This window comes from Ambystoma mexicanum, chromosome 1p (assembly GCF_040938575.1).
Source record: "Ambystoma mexicanum isolate Mex_15411 chromosome 1p, UKY_AmexF1_1, whole genome shotgun sequence".
Lineage (NCBI taxonomy): Eukaryota > Metazoa > Chordata > Amphibia > Caudata > Ambystomatidae > Ambystoma > Ambystoma mexicanum.
The window spans coordinates 225,414,572-225,433,412 of record NC_090921.1 but is presented as its reverse complement, the minus strand read 5'-3'; the positions used below and the strand labels follow the sequence as shown (position 1 = coordinate 225,433,412).

Genomic DNA, 18,841 nt, shown 5'->3' with positions numbered 1-18,841 from the left:
CTGTCTTATCTGCGATGTCTGAAGGTAGGGTGCCGAATGAAAAGCACTGCATTTTTGTACTACATTTACCACAGCTTTTTTCATCCGGTTGTGTGATCTTGTGCATTACAGCCAGTGGCCCCTGGGTGCCATCTCAGGGTCCATGGCTTAAGTAAGGTTTGTGGTTATCTGTGTAAATATTACAATTGATTGTAGCATCAGTTTTTGGGTGCTGTCTCAGGAACACAGGTTATAGTGTTGCTGGGGGTGGGGGGAGACTGTGTTTTGTCGCATGGCCCCCAAGCCGGCTAAAGGACTCTGTTGCCTTTGTCCATCGCCTTTCCAGAACACTGCCGTTATAAAATTGTTGCACAAGTTTTGGGCTGTCGTTTTTTGTTTGCACGTGAAGTGGTGTTTTTAAATACTGTCTGCGGCTTGTTATTGCCTCTCTCTCCAAGGTGTTTAAGTGGTATGCTATAACCACATGCTGCCTCCATTCACGCCAGACGCTCTCGCCTAGTGCACCTAGTGTTTTTATATGTGGTGTATGCCAGGTTTGGCCTCAATGTATTGTCTTTGCCTCCCTCCAAGTTTCTCCTCAATGTATTTTTTTTGTCTCCATCATTCGCTACAATCACATTAGAATCCTTATATAGCTACATGCTTTGCATACCACTTGAGGGTGCAACAATTTCACTCGCCCAATACCTCCCACCTGGCCCTACTCACCACCCAGGACTCGCTGCCATTCTAGCAACTTTCCACCTCAACTTAAATTCACTCCTCTGTTCCCACAGCAGACCGAGCTGCCACGTCATTCTACAGGTGCAGGTCTGACTCGATCTATAAAAAATAAATATATATAGTGATGGCTTCATGTTGGAATTATTTTCACTAACACCAAGGCCTCACCTTACTAGAAGGGACATTGACTTGGCACACTCTTGCCTTACTGACCCACCTTCCCTGTTTCCTATTAAAACCTAGTACACTCTCCATCGCGCATGACACTATAGCGCTTACAAAAGCGTTTGGAACAGCCTGTGAGCCACATTCCCTATTTCCGCGCTGAACACTCCGTTAACAGACAGCCCCAGCTCCCACTTCCTGTATTGCTCAAGGGCAGCTGTAGCCAGAGTTTGGCAGTAATACAAGCCACAGAAGAGATAACGTGCAGAAAATAGATGGAAGCCTTTGTGATCGTGCTTTTATGTATTGAGCTGCAGCTGTGTATTTTTTTCCTTTCGTTGCGGTATATGTAAAGCTGACTACCACCCACTCGTGGCATTGAGGGAGTGAAAGTGGCAGTGTTAGCTCTGCAGGGAAGGGTCATGCCTTTCATGCGCTGAAATATCTCTGTTGTCTATGCCAGCTGTTTTCTCTTAGAGGTTCTGCATTTGCACACAGTCAAGGTGCTATCATGAGGCATAGTGTTTATGTAGATTTGCTGAAAAATACTAATGTCATTGTTTACTCTCTCGAAGAGGGTTTTATGTGGTTAACATCGCCATTGTCACTGCCTCCCCAAGGTCTCCATTTATGCACACGTTGTAGTGGTATGCCATTACCACTGGACGTCGCCATTTACGCCAGAGCTCTTTAAAAGTTTACCTGCAGGCCTCCCTAAGTGGTTACTACACCATCATCTTCGAACACGCCTTGTATACCGAGTTTTTCTTGTAGGTGTGCCCTAGATATTTGTGATTTGTTGATCATTATATGCCTGTTGTGAATGACCGGATGAGTTTTACTACCTACCTGTATTTATTTTTTATTTTTTCCTTCTGTACTAATTGAAAGAATTCTTATGCATTACCAGTGGTCCTAGCTCATGTACCACACCCAGCGCTCCCACCCACCATACCTCGCTCAGTGACGGTGCAACATCTGCCATCAGCTCCGGAAGCTCCCTCTCTCTTCACCACACAACCTTCCTCCACCTCTGTTGATGCATTGCCATCCACCTCTTCCTCTGGGTCACTTTCCCCGGCTGCTGCCTCGCCCAGGCACCATTTGCTTCATTTTACAATGGGAGCTAACAAACAGCCCCCGCTGGTTTCCTCAACGCCAAATGCAGCCTCCACTTATCATAGACGGCACAGACTAGAACCCCAGTGGTCACCTGCCTTCATCCTCAGCAGATCCGGGTCACCCCTTGCCAATGCTGACATGCGTCTCCTTACTAAACAAGATATTAAACGTTCACACTATTCCATGGATGAGCACCTCACGCTTTACACATGGATGTGGCGGCTGCTGCCTAAGGAGACACTGCCCTCTTACCCATGTGCACCTGCCCTCAACCTGATATCGCTAATCCTGATATTAGAATACTCACTCCATGGAGCTCCACTGACATTGAAAAAGCACTACAAGCTGCCCAACACTTCTATGACAAACTCAAAAGACAAGAGTAAGATGGTGTCTCCCGCCTAATGGCCTTACAGCATGATCATCGCACTGCCTTGGGCAACCGGGGACGCCCGGGTTGCTCACACCAGCAATGCTTTCAACAACCCCCTCCTTTTGCCCACCCAGCAAACTCAACAGGGGCAACCGTTTTGCAGATATTGTAAGAGGATCGCCTCTTCATCCAGCCTGCCCTATCAAACCTACAGACCACAGCAATATGGTCCCACTGCTCCCAGAAATGATTTCATCATTCCCCCTGGCAATTCCAATGTTAATCCACCGCCCCTGCTGTCGCCTCCTCCTCCTCCTTCTCCTCCTCCTCCTCTGATGCCTTCAAATGGGGGTTACCAGGATATGCTGATATCCTACGGACCACAATGACATTGCCAAAGGGACCCTGCCTTGCTGGCGGCTGCTGCTTTGCTCCTGCTGGATCAGGCCGTTCCTTATCTCCAGTGTAACATTCAGGGACAAAAAGGACACTGTTTGGTTGATACCTTTGCCTGCCGCTCTACACTAAGGGTAGCAGATTTTCCTCATGTCAATGTCTCTGATCAAATTGTCAATGCTGTTGGAATGTCTGGGACAATGATCTTACAGCCAGTGTCGAACAATTGATCTGTTGCAATTGGTCCCATTTCTAACCAAGATGCTTTTCTCCTTAGTCCATGTGCACCTGCTAACTTGTTGGGTATTAATTTAATTGTGCAAAATTAATTGTATCATTTATTTCTCCATGGAGGGTATTTACCTAGAGGTCCCACAGTCTAAACAGACTGAATGTTTATTCCTCCTACAACAGTCTTCGCTCCCACCAAGCCCTCCAGAGTGTACTGTCTCATTCAATCAGTCCTTGACCAAGGTGTTTTACACTACGCCACTAGCCTGTTCAAATACCCCCATACTTCCTCTGGCCAAAGAAGGGACAGACAAGTAGAGTTTCACACATGACTTAAGAGCTCTTAATAAAGATGTTGTCCCTTCTCATCCAGTTGTGCCAGATCCTATCACTACACTCTGATGCCTCCCTCCCTATGCCACCTTCTTTACGTGCAATGATCTGCCATCAGCATTCTTTTCTGTCACAATCCACAAAGATTGACGATACCGCCCGTGTTGCATGCATCCTTCATTGCCCTATGCCTGACACCAGGAGACAGCTCCGCTCCTTTTTGGGACTGAGCAATTTTTGGCGCCCTTGGATTCTTGATTATGCCTCCAGTGTTGCGCCCATGCAAAAGATGCTTTTAGATGCTTTGCCTGATAAACTAACCTGATCTCCAGAGTACAGCACTGCGTTTGCCAAAAAATTAAAACTGGCCTCTCCATCGCCCCTGCCCTGGCCCACCTGGATTATTTCAAACTCTTCACCATGTTCTGTGATGAGAAAGAGGGGTATGCCTTAGGTGTACTCACACAGAAGCATGAGGACCTACAATTTTTTTTTTATTTTTTTTTTATTGTTGCATGAATAGTTTACATAAAACCTTATACAACATAAAGTACATTCCAAACAAATAGCAAAATATATTTCATTTTACGAAGAAAAGAACATTTTTAACACATTTATCAGCTTTAAAATCATTCCCAGCCATAAAATCAATATTCCATATGTTTATATACAAATTACATTTCATATATCATTTCATGTACCATTGGATCTATCTAGTCTCTACTCGTTGAAATCATTATTTTTAACTTCCAGTTCCTCCTGAATATTAAGAAGGAGTGAATTCAATGCGAGGATTAGGGAGATATTTGCACCCCACATGCAGCGACTCCAGAACAGATTCTTCGACGTTTCCCAGTCCCCCTCAAATCTATCTGCCAGGTAGAGAGATCTTTTATTCCCAAAATGGGTGCATGTCAGAAGAAGGTGCCTGAGAGTTTCTATCATGTCGGTCGCTCCACAAAATCGACATGCAAGATTTTTAAAATTATCCTTCGATTCTTTTTCTCTATGGTTCCAATGGTAGATTCTTTCTAGAGTGGGCATCTGATTTAGTCTGAAACGCATAAATGTATTTCTCGCCTTCTGGCAAGGAAATCTTTGAATATATAGAGGAATTGATTCCCTTGCATGAAAAAATTTAGCGTACTCTTTGTAGGTAACATGGGATTCAATATCATTTACTGTGTCTACCCAGTCTGACCTAAATAAAGATTTTTTGACTAGTCCCGGTCGTTGAATCAGATCATCCAAGCAGAGTCCCAGCGATTCCAACAACAAGAGCATTCTATCGCTGAGACTCTTAATGGATGGTACCGTCCCTGTTTTGACAACCCTATTCAACAACTCATATAAAGTATTTATCGGAGGATCATATATTTTTCTAAAAGAGGAGAGTTGCCTCCACAAGTATCTGGCTTTAAGAGATATGAGACATAACTCGTGCCGAATAATGGAATTGGGGATAGCCCTAGAAAGGCCCATAGCTTCCTTCCACAATTTCCCCTGGATCACATTAAGATGAGAGCTCAAGTCTTTTGTACAAATATCCAAACCGTATAAAAGAACCGGTTCACATTTCGCAAGGTAGAATCGTCTAATAGGCAGAAGCGAAAATTTGCAGACCTTTCCCCTCAGAAACTTCATCTGATTCTTTAGTTTAGCTGTTTTATTCCCAAGATTCAGTTTCCACATCTTTAAGCTAGATTGGTTGGAAAAATTATAACCTAGATAGGTTATGGCCTGAACCTGATCCACCGAGTTATCACCCATCTTCCAGATACAAGGTTTGGCAACTCTTTTCCTAGAAATTACAATCGTTTGGGATTTCGAAGCGTTGGGGGAGAGATTATTCGCCAGAGCATATTTATAAAAAATATCCATCTTTCTGCAAAGGCCCCTCGGGGTACGATCAAAGAGGATAAAGTCATCTGCGAAGGCCATCCACTCGATAGCCAAGCTACCCAACCTGACCGGAGTAATAGAAGGGCCCTGCCACAGGTCCTCAACATCGCTGACGTACAGGTTAAAGAGCGTGGGTGCAAGGGAGCAGCCCTGTTTGACCCCAACCTCAGTAGCAACTGCCTCGGAAAGGGAGCCTTCTTGAGATAAGCGTACCCTAACGGTGGTATTCCTGTGTAAGAGGGCCAAGATTTGGACAATCTTGCGTGGGACGTTCATAGCTAACATTTTTGTCCACAATCTAGCTCTAATGACCCCATCAAAGGCATTAGAGAGGTCCAGGGAAGCCATGTATACATCTCCCATTTTAGTTTGGTGGACTGTATCCCTTAAATGAGCCAAAATCATCCCATTTAGGTCGGTTCCCAAGCCCTCTCTGAAGCCCACCTGGAATTTACTATAGCAGGCCTTCCCTCTAATAACCTACAATGCCCAGTTGCCTACGGCCACTCTCAGTCCCGGTAGCCTCTGCCTTTCCCAAATGTCTAAAAGCATTGACTGCTGCTGCACTCCTGCTCTCTAAAGTTGACACCATCGCACTGGCATGCCACACAAATGGGGCAGTGCCACCCTCTCCATTGGCCCTACTCAGAGTTAAAACAAAACACCTATCAGCGGCCCGCCTCACCAAGTATGGAAAAGATTACTCCTCTCCACCACGATATCACCCTCATCAGATGTGCCCCTCTAAATCCTGACTCCCTTTTTCCCACTTCTCAGGATAGTCACCCGCGTGATTGACTGTGGCATTTGATATAGTTTCTTATCCACGACCCAACCTCAAAGATGACCCCCTTCCCAATGCTGACCTAGAACTTTGTTGACGGCTCCTGGCTTAGAATATTCCACAGGAAATTGACAGGGAGGATTTGCAGTCTGTATCACCTTGAGCCCATAGAAGCTATCTAACTCCCATCAGTAAGATCAGCACAGGGTGCTGAACTCATTGCCCTCACCAGGGCCTGCACGATCGCCACACAATGCACAGCCATGATATACACGGATTCCCGCAATGCCTTTGGTATCTCATATGATTATGGAACACCCTGGAAACAGAGAGGTTATCTAACTGCCCCTATCCTCAATGCACCCTATGTTGAAGCACTGTTTAACGCTATTTTGTTACCCACTGAGTTGGCCATTGTCAAATGAAAGGCCCATACCCAGTGTTCAAACAGCATCTCGCAGTGAAATGTTTTGGCAGACCTGTATGCCAAAAGCACGGCCCTCCATGGCCCTCCAGCTCCTGATTATGTGCTGTTGTTTCCCCTCTTGTTTGAGGGCCTCCTAGCATCCCTTTCCGGATTGGCGGACCTCCAAGAGGCAGCCCCCAGAACGAGAAACAGAGCTGTAAAACTAAAGGTTGTGTGTGTTGCTCTGATCACCTAGGGCGTGATAGCACGGGCCGGTTAGTGGCCCTCTATTCATTGATGCCATACTTGGCAAATGTTGTTCACTCTGTGTTGGATTCAAGTAAGGGGAAAACTACTGCATAGTTCCAAACGATACTGGTTTGCTCCCAAGTTCACAACCAGTGCACAATAGAACTGCACCCACTGCACCACTTGTCTTACATACTACCCAGGAAAAACCTGTCAAAACAACTCCCCGGTCATATGATATGCCCCTTCTGACACTTCATGAATTTGAAAACTGGCCTCATATCAAATTAAAAATGTGCCTTCTTTGAATATGTCTTGGTTGTCATGGACAAATTCCCCAGATGGACTGAGGCCTACCTCTATAAATATGCTGATTAGATTACTGCAGCTAAGAGACTACTTAAGGAGTTCATCCCACGCTGTGGCCTCCCAGTATCCATAAACTCTGCCAGGGGCATTCATTTCACAGGACAGACTGTCCAAAACATTTGCAAGACCCTACGTATTCTTCAAAAGTTCAACTGCTATATACCTGAAAAACTGCCTTGCCAAGGTGTGCCATGTAACAGGCCTAGGCCGGCCAGATGCTCTCCCTCTCGTTTTGACAGACATTACAAATACTGGTAGCAGAACGCCTGGCCTGTCAACACATGAGATTGTAATAGGCAGACCCATGAGGATACCAGTGACCTGCCCCAATAGCTCCAGAAGTATGATCAACTGAATGATGATCTTGTTGTGTTATATTGCAAAAAACGAATGCTCGCTGTCGGTTCTCACTGCCAGCAAATACAACAAGAACTTCCCCATCCACCTGCAGCATCATGCCACCTCCTCCTGCCAGGAGACTGTGTGGTCCTGAAGGTTCATCTGCAAAAGTATTCCGACCTGGTCCTGCTGACAACCCACACCGCAGGCCGTTGCAGATGACTCGACACCTGGGTCCACGCCTGCCACTGTGTAAAGATAGCACCACCGGCTGACGAAAAGCCACAGCCAAAAGACAAGGACAATGCCACCTTGCCACCAGTGATGCCAGGAACATCAGCCCAGCTGCCACCTACAAGGGTCCAGGACAAAGACACCCTGCTACAGCTGCCCACCGGGCCACAAAGGACAGACTCTGTGGAGCACCCCATCCTGCACTTCTAGACTACAACACTCCGATCCCAGTACAGAGGTATAATTTACAGAGTAATGCCACCAGCACCACTGCCACCAGAAGTGCACTGACGTCCTGCTACCCCTACCTTCTGCCTTCTGCAGGTGGCACAACGCTCTCTAAACCTTTCTTTCTATGCCTGCCTTCTGCCTTCGGCATGTGGCCCAACGCTCTCAAAATGTGTTTCTTCTTCATGCAGACATAATAATGGAATATAGGCACCAGGGCCCACCAGTACCAGAGGTCTGGGGGGCTTGCCGAGTGAGCCTAGCACCTCAGCAATTGCCTTTGGTCCTTCTCCTGCATCACAGACCAGCTCCACCTGACCCATGTAACATGCCAGGGTCTTTGCCTCCTAGCTGGTCTGGATACCTGCTCTTTGAATCCTCTGCCTTATTTATTGGGCAGCCTATTCTCCTGCTGAGCTGCCAGCCCACAAATATTTTCAGCACACCGACGTCTACATTTCTGCTCCACACCTGATCAATCATCTACCCTGCTGGCTTCCTGAACTTTGCTGTATGCTATCTCCAGCTTCCCAGGTCCAGGAATCACCGAAATTGCTTGGAACATTTTGGCATAAGGTCCCATTATGCATAGGGCTGTACAGCACAAGTTAGAAATATATTGCCACTGCATGCCCACTGCATAAATGATGTTTCTCTGATCACATGCCTATCGGGTTACCGCTGCTGACTGTTTTTCTGGGACAACTGTCCAGCACTTCAATATTTATGTCCCCAGATACCAATACGTTCCTCAGATTTCTCAAGGACATATGCCGATCTAATGGATGCCTTAGATTGTTATATCTAGGCACACACCCCAACACATGCTAGCGAAAGAATTCCTTTCACCCCAGTGTTATTTACTGAATTTGACTAGCCTTAGCTGTCCCCCATTACAGTATACACTGCCAGGTTTACACTGCTACACCTCCTTCTCCAGTACCATCCCTCCCAAAAGGACAATCTGCGCCCTGTGGTCTTTACCCTGCCACAGGGATGACCAAATGGGTGGTTGACGTGGCAGGATTGTCCTGATAATATACCTACTAGCAATCACCCTCCCCTGCGAGGCCCCAGATCCTTCACCATGGCTTAGCCTGAGACCTCTTGCTACACCCGGCTCTCCCGGCATGCCCACACCCTGCCTTGTCTAAGATGGCCACGACCTAATGCTGCCCTCGGGACCCACAAGACACCAGCTCCCATACCTTTCCCTAGCTGTTTACAAATACCACCCTATAAGGCGTATTCTGGTGTTTACGCCAACGTTGCGTACTGATCTTGTGACCTTGCATATAACTGCCAGGTTTCTTCACAAATGTCTGCTTCCTAGTATTACCAAATGTCTACGAATGTCATAGAAACTTGCCAGGCTATATAAGGTGAGCTCTGAACGAACACCGGGGGAGCTCTCCGACACCTGTCCCTTGTCATTTTGTATTACTGTGTTCTGCTGTTTGTCATTCTCTAATAATAACTTGGTTTACCTCTCAGCTGTGGGCTGACTCTTTATAGCTACATCAAAGGGGAGGAGTCTATTTGCTAGGATCTTGGCAAAGATTTTACATTCAGTGTTGATAAGGGAAATTGGCCTATAACTCTGGGGTAGTTCAGGATCTTTATTAGGCTTAGGGAAAACTATTAGCATGGCTACAGAGAATGATCCCCGTGACTGTTTGATTGTTTTGAAGTAAGAGAGTGGTTCCATAAGTTTGGGAAACAATAGATTATTGAAGTGAGCAAGAAAATCAATAGGGAAGCCTTCTGGACCCGGGGCTTTACCTTTTTGAGGTTCTTTATGACTCTATGAATTTCAGTGGCAGAGCTAGGAGTATTTAGGGCTTCAACTCTTGGATACGTAACAAGAGGGTACATGTTGAAGAAAGTCTTGAACATGAGTATTATTAGGAGGAACATCCAATGTGTATACGTTCTGGTAAAATTAAGAAAAAACATGGAGAATTTCTTTATCTGGAAATGTCCAATTACCAACCTGATCCTTTATGACCGGAATTCTGGCTTTTTCTTTTTTAAGTTTGAGGGATGATGCCAAGGATTTACTTGATTTGTTGAAATATTGATATATTTTCGCTTTATATTTTAGAAGGTTCACACATGAGTATTGTGTGACAATTTTGTTATATTGCACTCTAAGCTTAATAATATTATTAAGTGTAAGCATAGAATTGGTACGTGTGTAATGAGAGTCATGAGATTTGAGTTGCTTAAGAATATTCTCTGATTCTTTCTAAAGTGTGTTCTTTTTATTGGCAAGCAAATGATCTAATGTGACATCTCTATGTACTGCCTTATAGTCATCAGTAATGAAGGGTGAAAATAGCTCATCTGTCAAGAGGGCCGAATTGAATCTCCATCTATTGGAGTAGTGAGTATTCTATGGAGTTGTAAGTTGGATATGGATTGGCGCATGGTCCGAAAGAGCGATGCTTTCAATTTGGGCATCCAGGAGAAAGTTAGCCATGGATTTGGAAATGAATACGTAATCTAATCCCAAAAAGGAGTTGTGAGGATGGGAGAAAAAAGTTAATTCTAAACCAGACAAATGAGCTATACGCCATGCACCAATATGACCTTGGTCTGACACAAAATGTGTGAATTATGTATGGGATTTGCTATTTCTGAACTGTACACTAGACTTCCTGTCCAAAAGAGGATCTATAATCTCACTACAGTCACCGCATACTATTAGCTTGTTAGGATTGGTTTGAATAATATGATTTCTTAAATGTAGCCAAAAAGAAGGGTCTGGAAATGTTGGACCATAGATATTTAGAAATGTATATTCAATAGAATCCATTAACATCCTCACTAAGACCAATCTACTTAAATCATCAGAGTATGTTGCTGTAACTTTACATTTGAAAGCCTTACTGATAAGGTTAATAACTCCATTATTTTTCAAGTGCCGTTTGTGCACTTGAAAAAATCGGATCCACCCAGAAGCATTTAAGTTTAGCAGCTTCTGCCTGTGAGCGATGTGTTTTTTGAATGCATGCAATCGATGGCTTTGCTCTGTTTAGGTGAGAAAGTACTTTCTGTCTCTTAACTGAGTTATGCAATCCTTTAACATTCCACAAGGTTATGTTAAGTGGCATGGTTTAGAAGAAGGTACACTTCAAGGTAGCTAAAACTATACCTATGTTTTACTAAAATAAGGGCTAGCATAAAAGTATGATTAGGAAAACAGTTAAGTAGCAACCCAACAAGCAAGAATTGATTAACCTGCATAGGTGGTAATAACACTGAAGGAAAGACGGATGGATGGGTAGACAAACAAAAATCAACATTGATGTTTGTAACATCCAACTGGGTAAAAAAAAAACTATAGATAGGACTATGGCTAACAGGAAACATCCATACCTATCCATGTTGTAAAATAGCAAAAAAAGAGGGTGGAGAGCCATTGGAGTGACGGTCCACCTCACAACCCACTCCGGCGAAGGAAATTAGAATGTTAAACTATATATCAATCTGTAAAGGTTCTGAATTTAAGTAGGTGGTCTGTACATATCCATTTCATCTCCTTTGTAACACTGAATAAAGTGTATTAAGTCGGTTGAATCTTGAAAGGTATGAGTGTGCCCATTCAGAGTGACTTTAAGAATGGCTAGATGTATAATATCATATCTCGCATTCAGCTGTCTTAGGACAGGTCTAAAGGTGAGTAGCTCTTTCCTTCTGGCACCAGTCACGTTAGATATGTCCTGGGGAATGAACATCTTCTTACCTTCACAGGAAAGCTGTTTAGTTGGCTTCACTTTATCCATCATAAGAAGAACATGTGTATAGTCTAGTAGAGCAAAGATAAAAGTTCTGGAGGTATTATTAGAGTTGCGCACTGAGTTAATCGGACCCACCCAATGAGCCCTCTAGATATTTAATTACATTGACGCTGGTAGATCAAGGAACCTGGGAAGCATAGTATTTAGGAACATAATAGGATTATCGTTTTCAATGCCTTCTGGAAGGCCTACAATCCACAGGTTATTTATTCAGTTTCTATTTTTGAGATTTCCAGACTGTTTTTTGTGAGGATTTGACTGTGGTTCCTAGCATTTGTACCCTGCGGGTGACATCCTCAGCATCACTTACTCGTCTATCTACCTCACTCATTCTTGACTCAAAGGAGGACCAATTATCATCAAGCATTTGTAGTTTTGCATTTGTGGCTTCCATAAATGGTTTCAGAGCTCTGATTTCTGTCAGATGAGTTTGCATGGCAGGATTGGAAATATCTTCTTTTGGCGTAGCTGGATCACTCTTCTGCCTTTTGTGAATATTCGACGGAGATAAGGGTATTTCTTTACTTTGACCTTTTTTAGAAATCATATTGGGCTGAAAGGTATGCTTCAGTAGTTGAAGTAATATAAAAGAGCTGTACACTTAATATTGTCTAAGTACCAAAAATCACATCAAATATAATTAAGCAGTGCAATTTGGAAGGCTTGCAACACTTCAAATACTCATTTAGTGTTGAATTTTGTATTCCCTCCAGTAAAATGCTCTATATAGGTTTATACAGTTGCTTGTAGTAAAATAACCTTTGATTCCTATAAATTAAAGGCTAGATAAATTATTTGTAGCCATAGAAGAGGCGTAAGTACCTTTTGCATCTGGAAAAGCAGATTCTGGGCTTTATTTATGGCTGGAGCCCGTGTTGTAGTTCAAACGTGCTTCCTATGAGCCAGCCCACCTGGTGCTGTGTTGAGCAGGTACAGCTGACAGGAGACGTCGGCTTGTGAATCACGAGACTTTAGGTTCCGAACGTCTCCTAAAGCAGTCTTCTGACAAACTCGCACTCAGGGGACAACGACACAGACCACCAGGGATGTTTAAGGTGACAAATGCTATCTTTTAAAGACTTTATGTACAACGCATTACCATAATGAAGTAATATGAACCCCCACCGTAACAGGAGTGCAAAATCAGGCGGCCGTCCCAGTCGGAGCTAAGCCATGCCCCCCAGCAATGTGCATCTTTTAAAACATGGAAATATTGTTTTGTCAAATTAAATTGGCAAATGATAAACACTGTGGAAGGAATCGTAGTGTTACATATTGTCTCATTTGTCAGTCTATTACTGTGTGTCTCATGGATTGCCTTTTACCCATCTTCCTTTAGCGTCTTCACTAATGAGTGCCATAATCTGCTATGTTTAACCCAATACTTTCACAGTGGATGCGTTAAGGGGGTTATTACCTGGCACAGTTATCTAAGGCGGCTGTAAAGATTTATTTCTGAAATCCACAATTAACTTATAGATAGCCCCTTTAAAAGGTATGTTAAGGAGGTCATCACATAGCATAGTTTGTCACACCTGCATTAATGGGGGTCTCAGGCGGAACATTAAACTATACACAGCCCAGTACTGGGCTCAGCTGTACATTTTGTCAAGATAGCATGCCTCTGTGAAAGAGGTCACTAGACTCGATAAAGAAGTATACTCTCCAACTTCCCCCTCTTCCGTTACGTGCCTGGAAAGACCACACAGAGATTCTCATTAAGTATTTCAGTGTGAATCTCTGTGTGGGCTTTTCAGCTACAGAACGGAAGAGGGGAAGCCGGTGCCCGAGGTGGACCCCTTGGAGAGAGTGGCTGTGACAACCATGAAGCATCTATCCGGCCAAAGACCAGTTTCAGGTTCAGGCCCTTAAAGGGTTGCAGGAAACTGCTGCTGAGGTGACCCCAGCAGTTTCCTGGAAACCTTTGAGGTCCTGAACAAGAGCTTGGCCAGCAAGAAGAAGCACCAGGGTGCCGGTGCCAGGAGCGCAATTCTAGGGCGGGATGGTGACCCTCCCTATCCTTTGGTGACTGAAGGATATAGGGACACCACACCACTAGCATTGCTCATCGGACCGGCGTGGTAGGTGAATAATATGTGATCCATGAGTCACGACCTAAAGGTCTCTCCAATCACACCCCCAGCCATACACACTAGTACTTACTTACCAAGTTAACTTTTTAAGGCCCTTTATGCACATGGCTCATCTCGGGCCTCACTAGTCAGCTGGTTGGCTGAGAAGTTGCAGCGCTGCCTAGCTCTGGCTCTGTGCGCCCATGTGACCTACCCCACCCACATTCATGTTGTGCGGCATGGCGTGCCCACTGGAGCCGGCCCCACCACTGCTGGGGATGCCAGCACCTTGCTTGGTTGTGGGGATCACCCGGATTTACTGGGTTACAGGGCGGACCATGTTAGGCCATGCGGACATGGGCCTTGAGTGCCGAGGGCACAGTGGATGCCGGAAGCATCTGGATAATGGAGTGGCCATGGCGGACCCAGAGCACCATGCAGGACCTGCAGGAACGTGGTCACGTGGTGTGGGCCTGCAGGCCAGGGCTGCAGGATCCTGGTCACACAGTGAGGCCTGCAGACCCATGAATGAGAGACAGAGACATGAGTTCCATTGTTGGATTCTTTCGCCATTCTAAGGCATGTGCGTGCAGGAGCTCCTTTTATTTGCATGGTACTACGTCATGACACCTCTTAACAGAGCAATACAAATATAGGAGGGACACACAACAATTCAGTCTAATGAAATGTTATTGGCTGACAAACAGCCAATGAATCCCAATTCAGTAAGTGTTACTATGCAGATCCTCACTGCACTGTTCGTGCATACATTGATACTGCTGGCAGGGCCACAGCTGTAGCACCCCGCCAGTCTCCTCACATAAAGGTTTACAGTCGATTATGCTAACTGTGTGGAACCCCACAAGCTCTGTACAGTTAGACAAAGTGAGAACTGCGTGAAATGGGACGTGCCCCTGTCCCAGAGGCAGCCACGTGCATGCAATGTTTATTATTTTAATAAACGGCGACCCTGAACGTTCTACAGTAAAGAGTAAAATAAATCATATGCACAGTGCACACTATTTTATTTTCTCACTCTTGGCACCACTGTTCCCTATATAAGCAGCCACCACTGCTCGTATGATTAGTGAGTTATAAGTCCCATCTTGCGTTCACAGTATTGTCCAAGGACAAGGTAGTTTTGAGGGTTGATCCCGCCTTCCTTCCCAAGGTGGTTTCTTAATTTCATCTGATATAGAAGAACACACTGCCAGCTTCTACCACACTCCTCATCTTTCTAAGGATGAAGAGAGGTTACACAAGCTTGACCCAGAAAAGGGCTCTTAGTTTTTATATTTCAAGAACGTCAGACATCAGACAGGATGAGCAACTATTCATTGCTACACTGGCCACAAATTAGGCCAAGCAGTGACCAAGCAAACACTCATTTTATGGCGCCCTTCAGGCATTTCGGAGTGCTATTCCGTCTCTGGAAATGATGTCCCTGTGGACTGAAGAGCCCATTCCACCAGTGGAATGGCAACTCTACTCTGAAAAGGGGTTTACCATTGCAGGAAATTTGCAATGCCGCAACTTGGTCCTCACTCCATACTTTCTGAAAGCATTACCGATTAGATAAGTTGTCAGGCCAGGATGCTCACTTTGGAAGAACGGCTCGGCGCAATATTATGTGCTAATCAAAATTGCACAAAAATTCACTTCTCAGCAGAGACACAATCCATTGGTAGAAAAAATGATTTACCCATGGTGAAGTTCTTTCTGATGAATGTTCCTCCCACAGATTCCTCATAGACTCCCAGTCTACCCCTCAGTGAGCAAAGATTTGTACTTCTCTCTTCTTCCAGGCCCAAAAACGCTATTTAATTCCTCAAGTCGACTGAACAAAACAGGGAAAAACTAGGAACTGAGTCAATGGACACAATGCATGCTATTTATACTATCATCGTCGTCATGTCCAGACGCGGGAATGGTAACTGTCGAGGGACGTCAATGCCAATGATGCACAGTGCCCACTGCTGTTGAAAACATTTCAGAGACTGCAAAGCAGGATACAACTATTTCTAATATGAGGAATCAGTGGGAGGAACGTCCATCAGCAAGAACATTACCAGGGGAAAGTAATTTGTTCACTGGTTTTAAATCTTTGATGAGCTGTATTTATTGTTGCTTTAACGTATGAACTGTTTTGATGATGATATCATTAATTCTGGTACCTACAGGGCACACACTCACTCTCATCCCAGTGGTGCCCCTCAGGAACATCATTAACATCATTCTTCATGTTAGCCAATGGCCATTCTCCAGAAGAGCACACATGTGATCTTGAACACACACTATCATTAATGTTCATTCGATACTCACAGTGTGCATTATAAATATTTTTCTTTTTGACTTCTAGTTCTGTAACTAAACAAATCATAAAACCTGGACGGATCCAGAATCTTCACGTTCTTCCTGGGAACAGAAGCCTTGGTAAGTTGGAATCTACAATCATGCCACTAGACCAGATCAGGCTCAATGATATGAGCCACTAGCTGCTAATCGAACATTGTCCTTCCAGGATATTGGCTTCTCTTTGACCAAGCTCCTCCGATGCATCGGTTTTTAGGGGACCCTATTGAAGACAGCCAGTGGGATTTCAAGCACACTACCTTTGCTCGCAGTACAGTTTCTTCCCATGTCATTCATGAACCTGGGCAACATGTTAAAAACTGCACTCTGCTTAGAACCATCAAATTAAACAAGCATTGGCAAAGCCAGAAGATCTAGCTTGGTTGAGGAACATGCATTGCATAGTGTACAGATTACTTGATTGGATTAGAAGTAATGTCTGTGTGGTATTTTTGTGCATTGGTGTGCTGGGTATTTTTATCTGTGATGTATGAGAATATCTATAACTGACTGAGAGTATGCATGTTAGGTCGTAGTGCAGTTTTGCAGTGTTAGAATAGGTAGAGCCCTCTGGTATGTCCACATACAATGCTCATATGCCAATTATGTGGGTAGCTGCCCATTTCCTGCCAGTACCTACACCATATGTCATGCATTGCAATAATATTGCAAAGTAGTATGTTGATTTGAAAAATATTGGGTTAAATGAGAGGAAGGATAGCTCAGGGGCAACACTTTTGTCTTGAAAGCAGGACAATGCAGCGCACACAGGTTTGAATCCTGATCCCTTGCTTAGAAACCACTTGCTGGCATTAAGCGTGTTATAAAATAATGATTTAAAAATGATTTGAGGCAGTTGCGCCATTTGCAGAGCAGAAATTGGAAGAAGAGATCGTTTCCCCGTTTGATAAACATTTGATCAGAAGACAAGAGGTGCAGGTCAAAGAAATAGAAGACAGCTTAGAAAAAGACGATTTGACTTTTTGAGAAGAGTGTGCTGGAGGAACAGGGGGCGAATCAGAAAGTCATGCTAGAAGCTGCTGAGGCCATAAGTAGTGGGAGGGCAGTGACAGTGCTGAGATGCCAACGCTTTCCCAGAACACTTCAGTGCTAACAGATCAAGAGACTAGAGAGACGCTGATGGATGCCAGGATGCCCAGTTCATAGATTGCTCAAAACAAATTCACGTGCCCAGAACATGGTAATGACAAGTGCAGAGAGTTGGGAACAAGTGGGCAAAGCTATTCTATGAATGTCACTGACAGGGTTGATGTGAGTGACAGAGAAAGCCCTGAATACACTGCCAGGTAAAGACAGTGAGAGGCTGTGAGAATTGGGAGAGAATCTGAGGAGGAGGGCCCTCGAGGCCAAAAAGAGCAGAGATCCAGATGGAGAATTCCTGGAGCATACTGAGGGAGAAGCAGGAGAATAATTGGCTTGGAAGGGTTTGGTTCAATCACTCCACAGAGCTAGGGCAGTGATGTTGACAAACTAAAGTGAGCCAGAGTAGAACTGGGCATGTTTTGGTTTAGTCACTACAAAGATCTAGAGCAGTGGCGCTGACCAAATTCAAGTGAGGCACAGAAAAATTGTCTTGAGGGAGCAGTGGTTCAATCACTGCCAAGGCTAGTAGAGTGCAGGTGATAAACTTGAGTGAACCAAGGAAACATTCTATATTCAAATTGGTGATAAAACTACTCCAGAGAAGCATTGCCTTGTGAAGGCTGGGGTTCAATCAATCTCTGGTGAACAAGCTAAGCAAAGTTTGAGAGCTGAGATCCCTGTACTCTACCAACTCAGTGCAGGAGCCTTGGTAAAGGCTATCAAGTCAAAGAAGAGCTGTACCCTTGGAGTTGTAGTCCGGGCATTCCAAAGGCTCAAGCCAGGAATGGTGACGGACCCAAGAAATAATGCTGATACAGTTCAAAAAGGAAAAGACACTTATGTAGTGGGGCAGATTCACAAGGTTTCAAATTCAAGAGACTATGATGAAAGACATTTTTATTTAGAGAACATACTATGGTATTGAAGCTGACACAAATTGAAGAATATGGAGGAGCTAGAAATCCAATTTGATGAGGTGACATCACTGCCATCTTCAAATGAACCATGAAGCAACATCAACAGGCCCCATATACCTGCAGTGTCCCCAAGCCAAGTCACCCAGCCCTTTTTCGAAAGGTCAGTAGTCCAGAACTAGGACTCCCAGAATCCCCCTTTGTTCCGAGTCAGATCCGGAACTAGATCCGGCAAAGCCAACTTTGGATTTGGGATGAGGAAGATCATAGGGAAAACTTAACCTGTCAACGGACCTAGGACAGAAGGAATATATCTCCCAATGTCCTCTCTTCTCCAGAACGAAAACCAAGAATTTTCAGATTTGGTGCCAGAAGCACCCCTGAAGTGTATTGAGTTTTTTATTAAGCACATCGATCACGGAAGGTACCTTGGCGCTATTGAGAGGCGGGTATGAAGTGATTGTGAGGAGGATTATAAAAAGAGACCTTTTCTGATGTATATGCAAAGGCATTACATTAATTTATTTCCTAAGAGAAATTGGCATCACATTCTATAGTGTGGCTGCTTGAACAGCGAAGGAAAGACCACCTTAATGTTCCCTGCTGTAAGATAGAACGGTTACTAATCTTTCAGTGAGTTCAAGTTTTTGAATACCAAACATACACTTTTGAGCAGGACACTTTTCTTTATTGGTATCCAGTGTAAGGTATGTAACATGCACGGTCGAATTCCATATGTTTT

The 18,841-nt window shown here is 44.4% G+C and overlaps 1 protein-coding gene across 2 annotated transcripts in view; it reads left to right on the top strand.

Moving 5' to 3' along the window:
* LOC138568176 (NXPE family member 3-like) overlaps nucleotides 1-18,841 on the top strand; it is a 242,649-nt gene that overhangs the window by 144,502 nt on the left and 79,306 nt on the right. For both annotated transcript variants that reach the window (XM_069646427.1, XM_069646426.1), the window contains one exon: nucleotides 16,089-16,162. In XM_069646427.1, coding sequence (XP_069502528.1) covers nucleotides 16,089-16,162 — 74 coding nt within the window. The remainder of the gene's footprint in view (nucleotides 1-16,088; nucleotides 16,163-18,841) is intronic.